We start from the raw sequence: 22,909 nt of genomic DNA, 5'->3' as shown, positions 1-22,909 counted from the left end.
GTAATTCTGGATTTAAAAAAAAAAAAAAAAAAATCATTGTACCTGCCAAAAAGTGCAATAAGAACCCCAAAATAAGAACGATAAAAACTACATCTTGTCACGCAAAAACAGGTCTCATACAGCTCAGTTGACAGAATTATGTGATGACACATAATATGAGGACACAAATACAAATCGTTTTTTTCCCAACATAGTATGAAATAGATAAAAACTACATTTGGCTTGGCATAATTGTGCTGACCCACAGACCCCTGACGAAGGCCATTCTAGTTTTGGGATGGTTTTTTTATTCCTTTTTGTCCCATCTGGATTTACACTAGCCATTTGACCGACTGGGACATACTCTACTATATATTTTATGACTGCTGTAGGGGGTCCTTCCTATTTGCCATTATAGGTGCATCTGTATTTCCTGATATAGGTATAGTGGGATATGTTATTACTATGTCTATTTATGCTTGTACTATTACATATTTATTGTCATTACCCCACTAATTATGCATTGTATGGACGTATTATCTATAGGGAGTCCATGAGTGGGGTGCGGTTTTGTTTTTACTTATGTTTTATGTGTTTTTTCTGCTGTTATGATATACCCAATACAATTTGATATATTGTTATAATTTGGTGTAGTGTGCGGGCTTTATGGTAGTTCCTTGTTTTCTTTTTTTTGTTCACGTTGCTTTATGCTACCGGCCCTTTGGCATCTCCCTTTTTTATTTAGTTTATAGCTGTGCGCCTTGTCCCGTTTTTATCTCATTTTTTGTCTTCTTAGACTCAGCCACTTGGTGGCAGCAGACAACACCCAATTTATTTTTTTTTTTTTTCAATTTAACATTTTTCTCTCATTGCATTGTTTTAATAATGCCAAACCTCAAAATTCTCCACCAATTAGTAAAAATATCCCCTTATAAATATCTACACCAAAAACTGATTTTTCCCAACAACTGCAATTTTAATAATATCTTGACAAAGCCCAGCACCGTGAAACACGTGTCAAGGTGGCTGTGTGCCCCCTTCTGGCTCTATTTATCTACCATGACTGCACCCAAATCTCTCCTGTACCTATAGCTCAATGTGCACTGATACCATTATAGACTGGAGCGTTTGTCTTTTTCTATGACTAGATGACACTCCCTTGAGAAAGTAGAACAGTGAAACGCGTGTTGGGGCGTTATGTGGCACTGTGTATGGTCGACTGACTCCATTATGGGTAAGCACTACATTGCACTCCTGTCCATGTGGACTGACTAACCTGCACTTCTATTTCTATGCTGATAAATGATTTCTGAACTCCCTTCGCACCCTTGGTTTGGAAGATATCTATACAAATGCTATTTTTACCCGCAGTCTGACCTCACTTCCCTCCAACACCTACTTTCGATACTTGATTTACCACCCCCTCGGATTCCACTGACATGTACGAGTTAACATCTGGTACATGTTTTTTAATATGTATTAGTTTGTAATAAAAGGTTTTATCTGTTTAATATTATGTACCTTTTTGAGTGGGGCTTTTGGATCCTTGGTATCTTTTTATAGGTTGTATATGCCAGTAACCCACCCTGCTATCAAGTTGTTAATGATGGGGAAACTTATTCTTGTATATCTATAGCCCTACAACTATGATATGTTTCTTGGATATCTTTATCATTATAGACTAGAGCGTTTGTCTTCTTGGCTTTCATTATTTATTACTATATTTGCATTTTAATGTGCATGATGCATATTTATGCTATAGTATATAGTCTATATATGCTGTAGATTATGGTTTACTTTTATGCCCTTTACTACTAATTGGCAATAGTTGTATAAAACATAGATAACGGATAGTTTTAGGGGGCTTGTATTTGCCTCCCCTTATAGGGGTTCATTTACCTTCACTGTGGATTTAATTTAATCTCCCTTTCTCTCCCTATAAATGTGATTTAGTCATTCCTCTCCCTACCATATAGTGTACACATTTTGTATTTATGTAGTATTCATTAATAAACTTTTTTCATATGCCCCCTCGGCTGTTCTTTCCTTTTCTCTAAAGATTTATTATTAGTATTGCAGTTTTTCAGTTTAGATCCTCCTACTAATGTTTTTTTCTTCCTTGTAAAGTATCCACAAGATCAAAATAACCTTATTAATATTTTTACACACCAAAATTTGATTTGCCCTAAAATAAAAATAATAAAAAAAAAATATATAAATTACATAGTAATTTATATGCAATTCCATAACAGAGCTAAAAAAAATTACAATCTGTCCTGCACAAAACAAAGAGTCATAAAAAAATAAATAAAAAATCAATGAAAAGTGACAAGGTAATGGCAGAAGAGTACGCCTGTCCACGGCCGATGTAAAATTTCTGAAACATGCACACACCTTTTAAGGAATATGGCATATTGCCCCTCATTAAGGCTGGTGTACAAAACGCCAGTCTTCTTGAATGGGGGGGGGGGCATAGTATATTTAAGAGGTTGGCCATCTTCTCTTGTTTGGTCAGTCTGTAAGGAAAACTCATCTGTCTTCGTGACCATAATGTGGCTGCGAGTTTAGGAGCAGGAGAGCAGAACATTCACATTCTCCAATTGTAAAAATAGGAAACTAGCTTTTCTATTGGATAGAATAGTTCTTAATCTGCACATGTGCAGACTCCGGCACCATGTTACTGAAGGCCCGATGTGGAATTTCACACTGTGCACGCGCCCCCACCCAATGAGCGCAAAATTACAAAACGGAGGCAGATCACTGGACATGTAGAAGGGCTGGAGCAGAAGACGACTCAAGCTCCCCAGGCCCGCCCCAATGCATAGAAGACACCATGAAAACTTAATGATTAAAAAAAAACAAAAAAAACTACTGATCGGATTCCTTCAAAGGTATCAATTTAATCAGTGCAATAGGGCCATTATGGCCATACATTTACTTTATAGTGATACATCTTGCTTACAGCTTCTCTTAAACTTTACTTTGATACAACTGGAAACCCATTGAACACCATTACATATGTGGTAGGCAGATTATGAGTAATCAAAAATAAATCCTCAACATCACACAGTTTAGCCTCAGAAAATGAGACACCCATTAAACCAGTGTTTCTCAACTCCAGTCCACAAGACCCCACAGCAGGTCATGTTTTCAGGATTTCCTCAGCATTGCATAGGCGATGGAATTCATGCTTGAGCAGGTGATGAAATTATCATCTGTGCAAAACTAAGGAAATCCTGAAAACATGACCTGTTGTGGGGTGTTGAGGACTGGAGTTGAGAAACACTGCATTAACCATTCAGAATTTACCTACTAAAAAGGACACTAGAGCCCTTTACTCCTGTGTCATACATGCCATTTATTCCTGCACTCTTCCCGAAAATGAAGATATCAGACTGCCGTAATATATATGAGCTTTAAGACTAGGTATATAAAATCATTGCATTCTCTTGTAGGTTTTATCTTGCAGAATACAAGACTGACAAATGCTCCACTACTTACATGGCAGAAATGTGTATCTAGAATGGATGCATGTCCAAAGAGAAAGAAAGAAAATTAAAAGCCGTCTGGTCACTGAGGTGGTTTTAGTTTAGCCCATCACCAATAACTAAACAGACAGAATTGTCACATGTACAGGAGAATATATGCTAGGACTATGCTTTGTGACCCATGTACAGCAGAGGAAAACTTAACATGAAAACAAGAGTAAAAATTCTCCATGTGTAGTAGTAGTATAGAGCAAATAAAACCAGGGTATTATCAGGACTACTTTGTCATAAATGAGTGCATACTGGAGGAGTAGGTTGGAGACAACAGGTCATGAAGGTCCTGTAGTAAGTACAAGGGACTAATGGTGGCTTATATGGCATATAATTATTTTGACGTATTACACTAACCTCATGTTAAAAGTGATTAATCAGATTGGTGTATGTGACTACTCTGCAGAGTCCTGATGCAGATCTTAGGGTACCGTCACACTATACGATTTACCTACGATCACGACCAGCGATATGACCTGGCCGTGATCGTAGGTAAATCGTAGTGTGGTCGCTGGGGAGCTGTCACACAGACAGCTCTCCAGCGACCAACGATGCCGAGGTCCCTGGGTAACCAGGGTAAACATCGGGTAACTAAGCGCAGGACCGCGCTTAGTTACCCGATGTTTACCCTGGTTACAAGCGTTAAACTAAAAAAAAAAAAAAAAACAGCACATACTTACATTCTGGTGTCCGTCAGGTCCCTTGCCGTCTCTGCTTCCCGCACTGTGACTGCCGGCCGTAAAGTGAAAGTGAAAGCACAGCCGCTGTGCTCTGCTTTCACTTTACGGCCGGCAGTCACAGTGCTGGAAGCAGACGGCAAGGGACCTGACGGACACCAGAATGTAAGTATGTGCTGTTTATTTTTTTTTAGTTTAACGCTTGTAACCAGGGTAAACATCGGGTAACTAAGCGCGGTCCTGCGCTTAGTTACCCGAAGTTTACCCTGGTTACAAGCGAACGCATCGCTGGATCGCATCGCTAGATCGCTAGATCGGTGTCACACACACCGATCTAGCGATGACAGCGGGAGATCCAGCGATGAAAGAAAGTTCCATACGATCTGCTACGACGTACGATTCTCAGCAGGATCCCTGATCGCTGCTGCGTGTCAGACACAGCGATATCGTAACTATATCGCTGGAACGTCACGAATCGTACCGTCGTAGCGATCGAAATGGCACTGTGTGACGGTACCCTTAGTCCCTTTTGACACTGCTCCATTACTCAACATCTAAAAAGCTCATCAAATAAGCACAAGTGAAGCCATGCATCACCCACAGATTGTGAATGGTGAAGTGCGCGGACCACGCATCACACTTTAATGGCAAAGTCTGCAGTCAAACGAACAAGGGTTGGCCAGAATGTTGTGTGTCCATACGGACAAGATGTTTTTAAGGGAATCCCTAAAAATCAGCTTTTCATAACGCAAAAAGTTGAGGCTGATGGGACTTCTGCTTCACATCTAGTTGAGTATTACATCATGCAATCCGCTCAAATCATTTCCATTAACTTAACAGGAACTGGAATAACTCAATTACATTGTTGAGGTTATTAAAGAGGCATTCTATCAATACACATCGGAACTGGTAAAACATACAAGAAACCTGGTGTTGTAGCAGGTTTCTTGATCAGCACCTTACTATTAGGTCACCCATGCAGCCACCACCAAATATATGAAAACCATACATGAATGGATCAGATTGCTTCCTACAAATGTACAATGTAGGGATATAAAACACTAAATTTCAATAATCTGAATTAAGCACTTAAATTTGAATAACACTAAAAAGCCCGTGTAAATGCATTTTTTGTTTTGTTGGAAGCATCGATAACCCCCAACCCCGACTTAAAATGCACCGAGGTTTGATTTAGCCATCCATGTAAATTTTTTTTTTTTTTTAGCGCATATACTATACATGTCTAATTAATCAAGAAATTCTAACAAAAAAAAAGCACAACCACCACATTAAAGAAAACATCACCAGTAAAACTACAAAAATAACTTACGAGTGGAGACCATGGACACCACCTTCTACTTGGGCAGACATTGTTCTCTTTTCCAGTTTGAGTTCCCCTGAATACATCATGGACCTGCAAAAGGATCAAACCATATAGCTTGTTAAACATATTCATTACTACTTTTATCCCGACTCTGAAAGGCCAAAAGCCCAGCTTGGCTAAAAACTTAGACAAAATTTAGATTGCAGGGTCATTAGCTTGACATAGTATTAAAATAATTCTTAGCAAAATTGGTAAAAAAAACAAACAAAAAAAACCAAACACCCAGCAAAATAGAACTAGTGTCAAATACTGGACCAAGCTAAGAACTCCTTGCATGTCTCTCACAGGACAACCACTATTGTGGGGGGTTGGTTCTTTACCATGTACAATGCTACCAGCTTATGATTGGTCAACTACATGCAGCGGAAGAAGTACATTCCCCAGTGTAAAATCTCTGGTCACGTACCTTTTCAATTTAACAAATTATAATCTAAACTTTTACCCCTTTATCACCTTGGGTTTTTCAATTTCTAAGTTTGTTTTTTTTGCTCCCCTTCCCATAATTTTAATTTGTCCATCTATATAGCCATGTGAGGGCTTGTTTTTTTGCGGGATGAGAGGTACTTTTGAACTACACCATTGGTTTTGCCATATAGTGTAATGGAAAAAAGGAAAAAACAAAGTGTGGTGAAATTGCAAAAAAAAAAGTGCAATTCCACAATTGTTTTTTGTTTTGCTATTTCACCTTGTTCGCAAAATGCTAAAACTGACCTGCCAATAAGATTTTCTAGGTCATGTATAGGTTCTTGCACAGAGATGACACTTTCATTGACACTATTTTGGTGTAGATACGAACTTTTGATCGCCCGTTATTGCATTTTAATGCAATGTTGTGGCAACCAAAAAAAAAAAAACAACAAAAAAAAAAAACCCGTAGTTCTGGCAGTTTAACTTTTTTTTCTCATTACGCATTTACCGGTTGGATTCATTCTTTTTATACATCGATAGATTGGGCGATTCTGAAAGCGGCAATACGAAATGTGTGTATTTTTTTTTCTGCATTGTTTTAATTTCAATGGGACAAATTGGGGAGGGGGGTGATTTGAACTTTTATATTTTTAAACACTTTTTTAACTTGCTTCAACCATCTCCATTGGAGACTAGAGGCTGCGATCATCCGATCGCTTCTGCTAGAAGAGGGTTGAAGCCTTGCTCTGTATATGTAGCTAAAATGCTCACCTGCTATGAGCGGCAACAGCTGGGCAGCAATCATAGAAATGACAACTAGAGGGGTCTGCTGTAACCCATCGGCGACCCTCAGTCAGGTGACACGGGAGCCGATGGGCGGGATTAGTGACGAGCTTCCAGCACAAGCATGGTAAATGCCGCTGTGAAAGATTGATCACACTAAAATCCCATATTGTTCATTACAATCAGACTCATAATGCCTTATTTTGTTGTATGACATTTAACTACAAGCATATTATATACACACACACACACACACACACACACACACACACATAGCAGGGTCACAGGAGGCAGGGTTGCTGCTTCAAGAAGCAGGCGGCAGGAGTGGAGAAATGCTAGAGGCGGCCCTGAGCTGGGAGGGTGTATCCTGGAGCTGTGAGCCCTGGGCTCTCTTAAGGTGTCAGCACTGAGCACAGTCCTTCTTCCCATTGATTTCTCTGCGGTAGGCTTCGGGATAACGCACATTAAGCAGATGAACATCTCCAATATATCAGTCCGCAGGATATGATAAAGATAAATATCCATCCAGGGATAGAATATAAAGGGAACACTTAAACAACACAATGTAACTCCAAGTCAATCACACCTCTGTGAAATCAACCTGTCCAGTTATGAAGCAACACTGATTGTGATTCAATTTCTCCCGCTGTTGTGCAAATAGAACAGACAACAGATAGGCAAGACAATCCCCATAATGAGTCGTTCTGCAGGTTATGTCCACAGACCATATCTCGGTTTTCATCCTTTTCGGGTGTTTTGGTCACACTTGCATTTGGCCATTGCTCTCACCCCTAGGAGGTACAGTAGGAAGCCACAGAATTGGCTCAGGTAGTGCAGATCATCCAGGATGGCACATCAATGCGAGCTGTAGAAAGATGGGTAGCTGTGTATGTCAGCACAGTGTCCAGAGCATGGAGCAGATAGCAGGAAAGCATTAAGCTACTTACTGGTAGCGGCATTTTTCGGAGGCCCATGACAGCACACGAGAGAGGGGATCCGCCCTTAAGGAACAGGAAACCTACAGATACAAAAGGGCGGCACCTCTCCCCATGCATCAGTTGTATTTCAGAGCCTGAGAGGACTGCCGCGGTTAGTGGTACACAAATATACAATATATACATTATATACATTTGAAACAAAATAACCCATTATTGTAATAAGACACCATACGTGAGATTTACATATTACGCTATATACATATCAGGAAGTGCTACCCCCACGTGAATAGGGAGGGAACTAAGGGTGCTGTCATGGGCCTCCGAAAAATGCCGCTACCAGTAAGTAGCTTAATGCTTTATTCGGACTCCCATGACAGCACACGAGAGATTTACAGAGATGTAAGCTACCTTAGGGAGGGACTATAGATTGTAGCACCCTTAACCCAAAGGAAAGATCAGAGGAGGACCCCAAATCCAACCGATAGTGTTTAAAGAAAGTGGAAGGGGATGACCATGTGGCCGCCTTACATATCTGCTCCACTGACACTCCAGATCTTTCTGCCCAGGATGACGCCATGGCCCGGGTGGAATGTGCCTTTAGGTTCTGCGGAGCTGGCCCCCCACCTGCTGTATAAGCTAGAGAGATAGTTTCCCTAATCCATTTAGCCAGTAAATATTTCGATACTCTAAATCCTTTCTTTGGACCTTGGAAGGAAAGAAGCAGTGCCCCATCCTTCTTCCAATTATCAGTAGCTGAAATATACTGAAGAAGAGATCTCCTGACGTCTAACGTATGAAGCTCCTGCTCTTTAGGATTAGAGGGATTAGGAATAAAGGACGGCAAAACTATCTCCTGTGATCTATGGAACCGTGTCGCCACCTTTGGCAGATATGCTGGGTCTGGTCTAAGGACTACTCTGTCTGACAAGATTTCAGTGTATGGAGGAGCTCTGGAAAGTGCCTGTATATCCCCTATCCTGCGAGCTGAGGTTATGGCGATCAGGAAGGCTGTCTTAAGTGTCAACATTTTGATCGAGGCCTCCTGCAGAGGTTCAAAGGGGGGTTTAGTTAGAGAGGACAGAACTAAATTTAAATCCCATGGAACTGTTCTGTCTTTATGCAGTGGTGTAGATCTACTAACTGCCTTCATAAACCTCGCTATCCAGTAGTTATTCGCTATATTACAGGAAAACAGGGCACCTAAAGCTGAGACCTGTACCCTAAGGGTACTAGGAGAGAGTTTCAACTCGAACCCCTTCTGTAGGAACTCTAGGATTTGTTGTACTGGCACCCCGTCTTGGATATTAAACTTTGAACAAGACAAGAACTTTCTCCAAGTCCTAGAGTAGATTTTCGTAGTTACTTGCTTTCTACTCTTTAGGAGCGTCTCCACCAAGTTTGGAGAGAAGCCTTTTCCCACTAATAGTGACCGTTCAAACACCATGCCGTCAAATGGAGCCCCGTCACTTGTGGATGGGAGATCGGTCCCTGCGAAAGCAAGTTCGGGATCTCTGGCAGTACCCAGGGGACCGCTACAGACATTGTCTTGAGCCAGGCAAACCAGGTTCTTCTGGGCCAAAAGGGGGCGATAAGGATGACTTTCGCTCGATCCTCCCTGATTTTCCTCACCACTAGAGGTATCAGGTTCAGTGGTGGGAAAGCATAGGCTAGTGGAAAATCCCATTTCATGAGAAACGCGTCTACCGCCAGGGGATTCTCCCTGGGATTTAGGGAGCAAAAAAGTTTTACTTTTCTGTTTCTGGTGGCGAATAGATCCACCACTGGTTGACCCCATCTGCGGACGACAAGATTGAAAATGTCCTCGTTGAGAGACCACTCTCCCTGTTTTAACACATTTCGGCTGAGGAAATCTGCTGCCACATTTTCTTTTCCTTTGATGTGAAGAGCTGTCAAAGATAGAAAATTGAGCTCTGCCACCTGGAACAACCGATCCGTGATCTGCATTAAAGTTTCGGAACGAGTTCCCCCTTGCCGGTTTATGTAAGCGACCGCCACTCTGTTGTCCGACAGAATTCTGACGTGCTGGCCCTGCAGATATACGAGGAATTTTTTAACAGCCAGTTCAACCGCCAACAACTCTCTTTGATTTGATGAAAATGTTGTGAAGGGTTCCCACTGTCCCTGGACCACCATGTCCCCCATATAGGCTCCCCACCCTGAAGAGCTGGCATCCGTGGTTATCACGTGGGTGACATCTATCATCCAGGGAACCCCTGCTGATAAATTTTGTTTATCTAGCCACCATCTAAGGGAATTCAATGTTATCGGCCTCAATGTCAATTTTCCATTCAATGCGCCTCCTAAGGCTCTGTCATGGAACAGGACTTCATTTTGTAGGGACCTGGTGTGGAACTGAGCCCACTTAACTGCTGGGATGCAAGATGTGAGTGACCCAAGTAGAGACATTGCTTGCCTAAGTGTCATGGAAGGTGTATTGATTGCTCTTAATACAAAACTCTGAATTTGGTCCATTTTCTCTATAGGGAGGAGACACTGCTGTGTCACTGAATTCAACATTAACCCCAGGAATTTTTGAACATTTAGGGGCTGTAATTTAGATTTTTCAAAGTTTATGATCCAACCCAACCGTTCTAGTTTGGTTTTAGCAATCTCCCATTGTGACAGACAATGATCTACCGAGTTACCTACAATGAGGAAATCGTCTAAGTAGGGGACTATAAGGATATTTGACTCTCTTAAATGCGCCATAACTTCCGCAATTATTTTAGTAAACACCCTAGGTGCCGAGGTGATCCCAAAGGGGAGCGCTCTGAATTGAAAATGTCGAATCCTACCCCCCATTAGTATCGCTACCCTCAGGTATCGTTGGAAATCAGCATGAATGGGTACATGATAGTAGGCATCTTTCAAATCCACTACTACCATGAAACAGTTGTTGAAAAGCATTTTTATTGCCGAATTGATGGACTCCATTTTGAAAGTATGTTTCACCAAAAACTTATTGAGACCCTTAAGATTTATAATGGTCCTGTAAGATTTATCAGGCTTCTGGATTAGGAACAGGGGAGAGTAAAACCCTTCCCCTGCCTGAGAATACGGCACTTCTACCAAAACATTTTTGGAACAGAGAGTCCTCACTTCCTCTTCTAGGGCGAATTGTTCAGTGGGAGATGAGCGCCAGGGTGTTAACCTAAATTTGTCCTGTGGAATATGAACAAATTCCAGCTTGAGACCATGGGAAACAGTGTCTTTTATCCAAACGCTGTTTGTGATTTTCGACCACTCTGCCGAGAAATGCAATAGTCTCCCTCCCACTGGAATTGCCAGTCATTGGTCTTGTTTTTTATTTTCCGTCTGGTTACGGCGAAACATGAGACCTGTACCTCGCTTTCGCCTATCCTCCCATCTAGGACGATCTCTCCCTGGTGAAAAGGCTCGCTTTCCTCCCCGGTTGAACCTTCTTTTGTTGAAGGGACGACGGTATGGATTGAACAGGTTGGGAAACTTTTTCTTATCATCTCCTGCTTTCTCCAGGAGTTCATCCAGGGTAGGCCCAAATAAATATTCGCCTTTACAAGGGATAGCGCAGAGCTTCGCTTTTGCCTGCATATCCCCCGGCCAGCATTTCAGCCATAGGGCTCTCCTTGCAGCATTAGAAAGTCCTGCTGCTCTAGCTGCCAACTTTACGGAGTCAATTGAGGCGTCTGATAAAAAAGCCGCCCCCTCCTGGATTACAGGTAATGCTGAGAGAATGGACTCTCTAGAGGCCCCTTGTTTTAATTGGGTCTCCAACTGGTCCAGCCAGACCATCATTGACCTTGCCGTGCAGGTTGAAGCTACCGCAGGTCTTAAGGAGCCAGCTGCCATCTCCCAGGTTCCCTTCAGGAAGGTATCCACTTTCCTATCCAGGGGGTCTTTAAGTGTTCCCATATCTTCAAATGGGAGAGAAGATCGTTTAGCTACCTTGGCAATTGCTGCATCCAGCTTGGGTGCTTTCTCCCAGTTACCTACTGCTGGGTCATCAAAAGGGTATCGGCGTTTTTGCGCAGGTGGTAAGGAGCCTTTTCTCTCAGGTTTCCTCCATTCCCTATTAATAAGATCTTGTATTTTCTCATTTAAAGGAAACACTCTGCGCTTCTTTTGCTCCAATCCACTGAACATCATTTGTTCTTTGGATAGTTGAGGCTTGGGTTCCGATATACCCATCGTGCCTCTGACCGCCTTTACCAATTTGTCTATCCTTTCTAGGGGTAGGCAAAACCGAGCAGCGTCTTCTTCCGAAGAGGAGGATGATGCTGCTGAATTGTCTGATTCTTCGGACTTGTCCTTTTCCACAGACGAATCAGATGCCCACTCAGTTCTCTGCCTAGAACCTCCTGACTGTGAAAGGTTTTTAAAAGACTCTTTAACCTCCATTCTAATCATCTCCTTGAGACTGGCCGTAATAGAGGAGGATTCTTCGGCTACCTACGGGGATAAGTAAGGTAGACTAGAGTGTAAAATCTACATGCTATACCCCCTCCCCTCCTTCCAGAACCTCACCGTCTGCTGGATACAGGGGTCACATAGTTTTTTAGGGTGTGAGTCAGGCAAGGGAACCCCGCAGATGGCACATTCCCTATGCTTCGCCTTACTGACGTTTTTCCTTCCCTGCATAAAACACATGAGGGGAGACTAGTCACTAAGTGAACTTTCTCGAAGATCACTTACCAGTGGCTGCTCACACCCAGAAATACCGAAGCACGAGGGGGATCCTTTTTGACTGACCCTCCAGACCCCTGTCTGGAGGAGCTTCTGCGGCCCGAACCATCGCTCCTTTTTTCATGTTCCTTCTCCTTGGGTTTCTGGGATGCTTGTTCCAGCAGCACAACCTGCTGATCCTGATCTGAATCCATTTTCAGTAAATTGGAGCCAGAACCCGGGAACATGCTGCTGGAGCCGCCTTATAAGGCCCCTCCTTCGGTCAGCGCACCTTGCCCAGCTTGTTTGTTTAATTTTCCCGCCCCCCCGCAGCTGTGGGGAATCAATCGTCGCTCCGGAGGGATTGCGGCATGATCTCCGGTGGGCGCCGCCATCTTGGAGCCCCCGCGCATGCGCAGGAGCTCACCGATCCGGAAGACGTCGCCGGCTCCGCCCCCCGACGTCACCACAGCTTACAGCGCTTCCTGTCAGCGCTGCAGCTCTCGTGGAACGCCGAGGCCGGCCAGCTACGATCCGATCGGCGCCCCCCAGATGCCGCCGCGCTCCCCCCTGCTCCAGAGAGACCCACAGCCCACGGGAAGGGCGACTTACCAGACGCTGGCCCCGGAGACCGGACACCCCCTGGCGACCGCTCCTCGCTGCCTAGTCACCGCCGTGCCGCCCTGCCAGGGCCACCGTGACTACTTCAGGTACCCGCACCGGCCGAAGTGGGAGACCCTCTCGCCACCAGAATCGGTCCGGCCGGCCTGGACTCCTGTAGTTTCTATAGGCATCCAGTCCCTTCAGGAACAGGAAACCAACTGATGCATGGGGAGAGGTGCCGCCCTTTTGTATCTGTAGGTTTCCTGTTCCTTAAGGGCGGATCCCCTCTCTCGTGTGCTGTCATGGGAGTCCGAATAAACAGGCCATTACACCAGGAGACGTGGAGAGGGCCATAGGAGGACAACAACCCAGCAGTAGGACCGCTACCTCCTCATTTGTGCAAGGAGGAACAGGAGAAGTGGCAGAGCCCTGGAAAATGACCTCCAGCAGGCTACAAACATCCATGTGTCTGCTCACACTGTCAGAAACAGACTATGAGGGCCCGACGTCCACAAGTGGGTGTTGGGCTTACAGTCCAACACCGTGCAGGGAGATAGACAGATTCTACATTGGTACCCTGTGCTCTTCATGGATGAGAGCAGGTTCACACTGATGTCATAATTTCCTTGTCTTGAGGCATTTCCACTGAAAATTGGATCAGCCTGTAATTTGATTTTCCACTTTGATTTTGGGTATAATTCCAAATCCAAACCTCCATGGGATATTAATTTTGATTTACATTGATCATTTTTATGTATTGTTCTCAATGCATTCAACTATGTTATGAATAAATATTTGCAACTGGAGTATTTAATTCAGTGATATCTAGGATGTGGGATTTTAGTGCTCCCTTTCCCTTTGTTTTTTTATTTACCGTATATACTCGAGTATAAGCCGAGATTGTCAGCCCAAATTTTTGGGCTGAAAGTGCCCCTCTCGGCTTATACTCGAGTCACGGTGGGTGGCAGGGTCGGCGGGTGAGGGGGAGAGGGCGCTGAGGCATACTTACCTAGTCCCGGCGATCCTGGCGCTCCCCCTGCCGTCCCACGGTCTTCGGGTGCTGCAGCTTTTTCCCTCTTCAGCGGTCACGTGGGACCGCTCATTAGAAAAATGAATATGGACTCCACTCCCAAAGGGGTGGAGCCGCATATTCATTTTTCTAATCAGCGGTAACGGTGACCGCTGATAGAGGAAGAGGCTGCGGCACCGAAGACCAGCTGTCCCGGATAAGGAGCGGGACGCCGGGAGCAGGCAAGTATCGCATATTCACCTATCCCCGTTCCACACGCCGGGCGTCGCTCCATCTTCCCGGCGTCTCTCCACACTGACTGTGCAGGTCAGAGGGCGCGATAACGCATATAGTGTGCGCGGCGCCCTCTGCCTGATCAGTCAGTGCGGAGAGACGCCGGGACCGGACGCTGGGAGCTGCAAGCAAGAAAGGTGAGTATGGCTTTTTTTTAATTTTTTTTATTGCAGCCGCAATGGCACAGCTTTCTATGGTACATCAATGGGGCAATAATGAACGGTGCAGAGCACTATATGGCACAGCTATGGGGCAATAATGAACGGTGCAGAGCACTATATGGCACAGCTATGGGGCAATAATGAACGGTGCAGAGCACTATATGGCACAGCTATGGGGCAATAATGAACGGTGCAGAGCACTATATGGCACAGCTATGGGGCAATAATGAACGGTGCAGAGCATTGTATATGGGGCACAGCTTTATATGGAGCATCTATGGGGCTATATTGAACTGTATGGAGCATTATATGGGGCTCCTGATTCAATATGGATATTCAGAAACACTTAACCTATTGATGTCTCAATTAATTTTACTTTTATTGGTATCTATTTTTATTTTTGACATTCACCGGTAGCTGCTCCATTTTCCACCCTGGGCTTATACTCGAGTCAATAAGTTTTCCCAGTTTTTTGTGGCAAAATTAGGGGGGTTGGCTTATACTCGGGTCGGCTTATACTCAAGTATATACGGTACACACATACGCAAGAAAAAAAAAAAAAAAAAGAAGAAGAAGCTGGCACAAAGTAAAGTATTTTGAAGGAAAACCAAAAGAACTACATACCGTAAGATAGAAAGACTTTTGGCCCCTATGTCTTGACAGCCATGTTGAATTCCAGCAATTAGGTATGGTGCAAATTTATGGATGGATCCTTTGTCCTGAATTGAGCCAGACACGCCTTGAGCCACTTTTACTTTGTCCCCTTCACTGTTACAAAATATATAAAAATTTAGCATTATAAAAATCAAACAAATTTAGATGCTATATTGCCATCACCGATAACAGTTATGCAACAATGATTTCTACTAATCTTAAGTGCAACATGATTTATTTAGTTTGTCTAAAGCTGCTCAGACATTTGATACCGTTCGTCGGAAAGATTGTTCGGCATACAGCCATTTCTCCCGATTCTCACATACGTAGGGAATCTGGGCTGAGAGCTCTCGTGTTGTCGAGGAGGGCTACTGACAAGACTCCTCCAGCTGCGGCTTAAGATCAAGCAATTGACTTCCAACAGATTATGTCAGGGAAGACTCAGGTGACCCCAAAGAAACACTTGGTGGTTGACTAATGGAACACAAAATGCCAGGCTCAGCCAGACTGATCTCTATTGTATGGGGACCTTATTAGAATTTGATGGTCTTGGCTTTAAACACAACTAAATGTCATAAGGATGAGACAACTTTGTCTAGGTTTGAGGAGAAGAGAAAACATAAATGGATAGTGGATTTGGGGAAAAAAAAAAAAAACATCTCTTATGCAGACCTGAAATATCTTTTTTGGCTACTAGTATTTTTCTCCATGGCATCCAGTGAGCCCATTCCTCTGTATTTCTTCAGTCTCACACCATCAGAAAAGAAATATTCACCAGGGGCTTCTGTGGTTGCAGCCAACAAAGAACCCATCATCACTGCACAGAGGATAGGAAATAAACGTTAAAACAAAAAAAAACAAAAAAAATAAAGACTGAAAAAGCACTAAAGGTTTTTTCCCCCGTTACAGGAAACCCCTGACACCAGGCAGTTCGTTGACTCCTTGGTTGCGAGTCTCAGCAGCTGCTCCCAGTGTCAGTTGGGGAATGTTCGCCAACATTTTTGTTGCACGTGGTTAAAATATCTATTTTTTCCAAGCAGATGCTGCTTCAAGAAATCACTTTGTATATCTGAAATGAGTGCTGTTTTTGGTTTTTCACAGAGTGCTTTTAGCATTTTTCAAGTCTATTTTTGGGAGCCTTATTACAGTTGCTTTAGAAACGTTATTTTTCTAAACATTAACAAATAAAGCTAGCAAAGCGCTCAAAGATGGCAGGCATCTCTTTAGCCTTCCCATTGCCTTCTATTGCAAAGGTTAAAAGCAATTATTTTACCACTTTTTCAGGTGGTTTCACAAATGACCTGCTTCAAATCTATATAAAAAAAAAAAAAAAAAAAAAAAAAGGATCGAGTGAACATATCCTTATTGTCGGCAACAGCGCTGCAGTCAATGGGGCTCAGCATCTCTGCCTAAGTAGATGGAACGGGCCGCGTAGCGATTAGCTGCCATGCTGTTGGCGCGGGGTCAGCACTGCACCCAGGTCGAGCCGTGTCTTTGTTTTACAACAAACTGCGCCTGGAGAATGGTAAGCCTTTTTAAAGAAAGCCTAAAGGATTTTGAACCAAAAACTAATTGACATGCATGTTAAAGTGCTGTTTAATCCTTACTTTGGGCGCAGAAATTAGTTTTGCTTTATTAGTGAAACCCATAGTTGAAACTGTATGCCAATGAGATGAAAGTGCAGTGAGGTGGGCACTACATTTACAGCTCTCCTGCCTCCAACTGACAGGCCACTGAACCATGAGCGACCTGGAGACAGGCAGGAAACAGAAAGTGTCAGGAGAGCTGTAAATCTAGTGCCCACCCACTGCACTAGCATCTCATTGGCATACAATTTCAACTACGGATTTCTCTAACAGCAAAATGGGTTTATACAACAAAGGTAAGAATTCACTTGGCTTTAAAGCACCTTTACATACATGCCATTAGTTTGGAGTATAAAATCCTGACGACAAGTTCTCCAAGTAAAACCAAAGAGCTTGTAGCTATGGAATAGGGGTAATGTTGCCTTGGCATGATCCAACTGACCGTTTGTGCTGCATTTCTACAGTGACCTATTGCAAATTACTGTACATTTCCGTCAATGCTAATTTTGTGTACTAACAAAGTAGCTAGTGGTCTCATGTTGTGGTTCTCCTAAGGTTACCGGATACGCTAACTGAATGCTCTGTCCAGCCATCCACACATATGACACTTTAACCCCTTAGTGACGGAGCCAAATTTTTTAAATCTGACCAGTGTCACTTTATGTGGTAATAACGTAACTCTGCAACGCTTCAACAAATCCCAGTGATTTTGAGACTGTTTTTTCGTGACACATTATACTTTATGATAATGGTAAATTTAGGTCAATATGTTTTGTGTTTATTTATAAAAAAATATCAAAAATTTGAGAAAAATGTTAAAAAATTAGCAATTTTCAAACTTTGAATGATTATCCCTTTAATCCAGATGGCCATACCACAGCAATCCATTAATAAATAACATTTCCCACACGTCTGCTTTACATCAGCACCATTTGTAAAATGTTATTTTATTTTGTTAGCATTTTAGGAGGATTAAAAATGTAGCAGCAATTTTTCATTTTTTCAAGGAAATTTTCAAAATTTATTTTTTTAGGGACTTATCCATGTTTGAAGTGACTTTAGGGGTCTCATATTGGGAAACCCCCCAAACGCGATACCACTTTAAAATCAGCACCCCCAGACATATTGAAAACTGCTGTCAGGTAGTTTATTAACTCTTCAGGTGCTTTACAGGAATTAATGCAAAGTGGCATGATAGGAATGAAAATGTGTATTTTTACCGCCTAAATGTCTCTAACTTCTGAACAGATTACTACAGCAATCTTGGACAGTCCAAGCAGTATTGGAGCTTGGACTGTCCAAGCTCCAATACCGCACCCTCCTGCTTACCTGATGTCCTGATGGATGTATTTACTCAGTTTCTCCATTAAAGTTCACGTTTTCACTGCTACATTGGGGTGAGTGCCGCATATTTTCTCTTTATTGTTCATATTCTCTTATATCTCAGGTCAGTTAAAAGACGTATTGGCTGTCATTAAGGGGTTAAATACGCAGGGTTCCCCCCCCATGACAAGATTAAACTAAATTTGTTAGACCCATTGATTTCAACATTGTAAGGTCCTATTGATGAAAATCTGGACATGCGTATCAAGTGATTTCTCCTCGTCTGCCACAAGAACACTAACCTGAAAATTTCTGCCCCATACACGATTATAATGGTTACCAAAACGGATCATCATCAGATTGTGTCACGTACAAAAACAATTCTCATTTTGTAGACTCTTACCTGTAGAAGCTCCAAGAGCTAATGCTTTCACCACATGTCCCACGGTCTGAATTCCCCCATCTGCTATAACTGGAACGCCAAATCTACGGGCATATTCAGCAACTTTGTATACTGCAGTTCCCTGGGGTCTTCCACAGGCCATTACTGGAACAAGAACCAAATTTGAGTTTAAAAAAAAAAACAAAAAAAAAACCTTAATAAATGTCAACTTGTATCTCCAAAACATTGCTACCCATACACTAGCAAGTCAAATGTCCGTAACATATGACTAAATAGAAAAGCAAGTGCTAACTAATTAGAAGGACTTCAGGGGGTAGAAGAGCAGCCCACCACTTACCTTCCTGAGTAATGCATATAGATCCACATCCCATGCCTACACGCAAAGCATCAACACCAGCATCAATGAGATTCTTTGCTTGAGCAGCCGTCACCACTGTCAGAAGAAAGAGTCACATGTATACAGATGCCTACAGAACACATGCCATTTTTAAGAGCAATTCCAAATATTGAGGGCAATGGGCAAAATAGCTGTACATACTGGGAACATAATGAATGGTCTGCTAGCCTTAGCAGGTCCACCGCAGGGGAGGCGACAACACAGTGCGCAACACACACACGGACATATTTATCTCAGTCTAGACACCTACCATTTCCACCAACTACTTGCAATTCAGGATATTTCTGTTTGATGTAGTGGATCATATTTATCTGATACACAGAATTGCCCTGTGAAGAATCCTGTTGAGGAAGAAGAAAGCATTTAAAAGCCAATGCATATTGAATTAAAATCAAGTACAAGCAGAAAAATGAGTTTTAGACTTCACACACAATGTTCACTTTTACTAAATCCAATGAAAAGCAATCACAGAACAGACTTGCCAGATTGCCCTTTAATCTTATATAGTAAAAGTGACGTTTTAGGTCACATTACACGATGATTTTTTAGTGAGTTATTTTATGCTGCGTATTTGAAAAAAAAAAAAAAATACAAGTAACATTTTACTTAAGGCTACGTTCACATTCGCGTCTTTGGACGCAGCGTCGCTGCCGCAAAACAACGCATGCATCATGCATCCCTATCTTTAACATTGGGGACGCAAAGGCATGCGTTGTCATGCGTTTTGGTGCGTTTTGCGACGCATGTGTCGTTTTGACGCACCTGGCAGGGCGCGGCAAACGCAACATGTTGCATTTTTTCTGCGTCCAAAATTTTTTAAAAAAAACGCATGCATCGCACTTGCGTTGCATTTGCATCGTTGATGCGTCAAAAACTCCATTGAAGTGTATTGGCAACGCAGAAGACGCAAGTACTTGCGTTGTTGTGCGTTGTACGACGCATGCGTTCTTTACTTAAAAAATAGAGACACTGAAAAGACCCTATATATATAAAAAAAAGTTGAACACATGCGTCAAAAATGCCTGCGTTTTACTTGCGTCTTTCGTACGCCGCGTCCACGACGCTGCGTCCAAAGACGCGAATGTGAACGTAGCCTTAGGCATGCAAAAATGCTGCAGAGCATCTGGAAGCATTAAAAAAAAAAAAAAAACAAATGCAGCAAAAGCTCATAGTGGGAACGTAGCCTAAGGGTATGTGCACACATCAGGATCTCTGGCAGAAATTTTCCTGACAAAAACCGGACATTTCTGCCAGAAATCCGCATGCGTTTTTTCAGAATGCGTAGAATAGTGGGAAAATGCGAAGAAAAAAAACCCGCAAAATTAATGAACATGCTGCTTTTTTTTACCGCGATGCGTTTTTTTCGTGGAAAAAAACGCATCATGTGCACAAAAGTTGCAGAATGCATTTTAAATGATAGGATGCATAATGTATGCGTTTTTAATGAGTTTTTATAGCGTTTTTATTGCGAAAAAACCTGAACGTGTGCACATACCCTTAGACTTCTCAGACTCTTGCTTGGCTACCATAAAGTTAAATATAACAAATACATAAACAACCGATTGCTGTAAGAGCCGTGCTGCACATGCACTGCTACAAATACAGATTAATGCCAAAAATGTACACAGCATGGAAAAAAAAAACTCATGTATTATATATACCAGGACAACAACGTCAACTCCAGCTTGCATGAGAAGATCAAGTCGATATTTGTCATCCTCTCTGGTGCCAACCGCAGCACCGCACAGCAGCTGCTTCCTGCAGTCCTTTGATGCAAGAGGGTAGTCTCGGTTCTTCTTCAAATCAGTCCTGGCAATAATAGCGACAAGCTCATCACTGTCATTCACTATTGGCAGCTTTCCTGTAGTAAAAAGGTAAAGTATGTTATCGTTGACAGCCATTACAAGGAGAGACTCACAAGGCTGCTTATGGCATAGCTGGTTAGCAGACTTAGTAAAGCAGTGCAAGAGTACACCATAGAAAGCTGCATATTACTAATAGAAGTGGGCCTCTAAATTCATTAAGGGTTTTAAACTTAGAATTCAGAGTTGTGATATTCTTGTTTTTCCTGCCAAGAGATGCAGAAACTTCAGCATCCATTTACTCAACGTGTGAACATAGCCATAAAGTGTTACTTTTCCTCCTCATTAAGCGTGCACCTACCTCCCCAACCTGCCACCTTTTCCTCCATCATTCAGTGTGCACCACTCTGCCATCTTACATGTTATTTAATGGTTTGTGAGTAATAACCAAATTTGTTATGTTATTGAACACCAACTTACCTTTTTTTACCCTAACATACCAAGTCACACAGACCACAAGCAATAGCCCCTTAGTGTAAAATTCCTCCAATCACTGCTTTACAAGAAGCCAATTCTCATAGAACATTTTGAAAACCCAAGATGCAGCAATCATTTCCTTTAATAGGCCTCTTTCTGTGTAAGCATTTCCTTACCACCACAATCCATTTCTGCAGTCTTTGTTGGCATGTAGCCATCCCCCTTACTGACAGGAAGGAGACAGGGAGTATTGAGGTTGAGGATGAAGGCATCTGCTCCAGGATCCCGCTTACCTTTGGTCAATGAGCAATTCCAAAAGATTTAAGTAAGACAATGCTCCAAATTTTTAAAAGCCATCTAAACCTGCATTAAGCCTAAAAAGTATTGCATAGAGCCAAATATCTCCTCTACGTCTGCAGCAGGTGAAATATTCCAGGGCTCCAGAAGACCAAGTCCTAGTCTTACATTGCACTTGTCATGGTAAATAAAAACCGATGCACCAGAAGCAAACTAATGCTTTTAAAATCTGTACCAAAACTCATCAACATTTTATCACTTTCAATAGCAGCAATAGCCCAATGTATATAATGTGGATGTGTGGTCCATGTATTAACAATAGTAATTAGAACATAATGGACAACTTCTTGTCATACCCCTCGCATGGCCCCCATAAAATAATAAAGCTTATACTCTCCTCCAGTGTTGGTGCCGTTCCCGCACTCGCTCTTCCTTGGGCTCCCGTGCGGTGTTGTGACACGTGACGGCGGTGCCCAATCAGCACTGGTGTCACTGTCCCCACCTTCTGATGAATTGAGCAGGAAGAGGAATTCCGAGATCAGCTGCACCCCGGACTTCCACTACATGTTCGATTGGTCCAAAGGCGGAGACAGTAACGCCAGCGCAGATTGGCTGCCGGGGACACGTGTCAACACCAGGGAGAGCGAGCACCGATACCACTGGAACCGCACGGTCATGGGAGGAGAGTATAGGCTTTAATATTTTATGCGGGCCAAACAATTTGATCAAGAAGTGATTGTGTTCGTAGTGGACAAACCTTTTAATTTACATTGCATGACTGCGACATGTCCACTGTACAGATAATAAAGTGAATACTCATGGCAGGTAATTATGAACAAGCGTTTTTAATGATTATCTTGCAATGTAAACAGACTGCCGATCACCAAATGAGCAAGCAAAAAACTTGTTAAATGAGTGAAATAATCTTTTGTCCGACACGAAAAATCATAGCTCTTGGTTCTGTGTAAACGGACTCGCACTGCCGAGAACCATGGCAGCTTACATGCACTGAGTGATCTAGTATAGATTGTTCAGTGCAGATCAATTGCAGCGGTCTGCCTGCTTTAACAGGCATTTAAACGACTGTGGATCAATAACAGTTCACCCATTGTTGGTCGTATCGTGCTGCCAGTTGGTTTGTGTAAATGGACCATAAGTGACGTCACTGGAATCGGTCTCAGTCTTTACATTATGCTGCTGAGATTAAGAGGCAACTTGGTGACATACTCCCACTAAATTGTAAAGTCCATCCAATGAGCCAAAGGCTGGTCACATGCTCTGTCAGTCTCCCCACATAGTCTTCAAATCCTTTGTTCAATACACAGCAGATAAAAAAAAAATCTCTGTCTACCCTTCACTATATGCTGCTCTGCAGTGAGCAGTTGATCACAGAACTGGCTGCTGTTGTGTTTTTTAAAAAAAGACAACCCTGTTCCTCATCTCTATCCTCTTGTGTTTCAGACCATACAAAAGAAACCAACACATCCCTAGCATCATACTTCAACATTGCTATCGGAATCAGACATTGTTCAT

At 42.7% G+C, this 22,909-nt stretch overlaps 1 protein-coding gene across 6 annotated transcripts in view; it reads right to left on the bottom strand.

Annotated features, from left to right (window-relative positions):
- Nucleotides 1-22,909, bottom strand: part of IMPDH1 (inosine monophosphate dehydrogenase 1) — a 224,651-nt gene that overhangs the window by 5,277 nt on the left and 196,465 nt on the right. For all 6 annotated transcript variants that reach the window (XM_069765450.1, XM_069765447.1, XM_069765448.1 and 3 more), the window contains 7 exons: nt 20,462-20,661; nt 19,051-19,141; nt 18,741-18,836; nt 18,404-18,547; nt 15,764-15,908; nt 15,062-15,205; nt 5,526-5,609 (listed from right to left, as the gene is read on the bottom strand). In XM_069765450.1, coding sequence (XP_069621551.1) covers nt 5,526-5,609; nt 15,062-15,205; nt 15,764-15,908; nt 18,404-18,547; nt 18,741-18,836; nt 19,051-19,141; nt 20,462-20,661 — 904 coding nt within the window. The remainder of the gene's footprint in view (nt 1-5,525; nt 5,610-15,061; nt 15,206-15,763; nt 15,909-18,403; nt 18,548-18,740; nt 18,837-19,050; nt 19,142-20,461; nt 20,662-22,909) is intronic.

This window comes from Ranitomeya imitator, chromosome 4, assembly GCF_032444005.1.
Source record: "Ranitomeya imitator isolate aRanImi1 chromosome 4, aRanImi1.pri, whole genome shotgun sequence".
NCBI lineage: Eukaryota > Metazoa > Chordata > Amphibia > Anura > Dendrobatidae > Ranitomeya > Ranitomeya imitator.
This window is presented reverse-complemented; position numbering and strand designations above follow the sequence as displayed.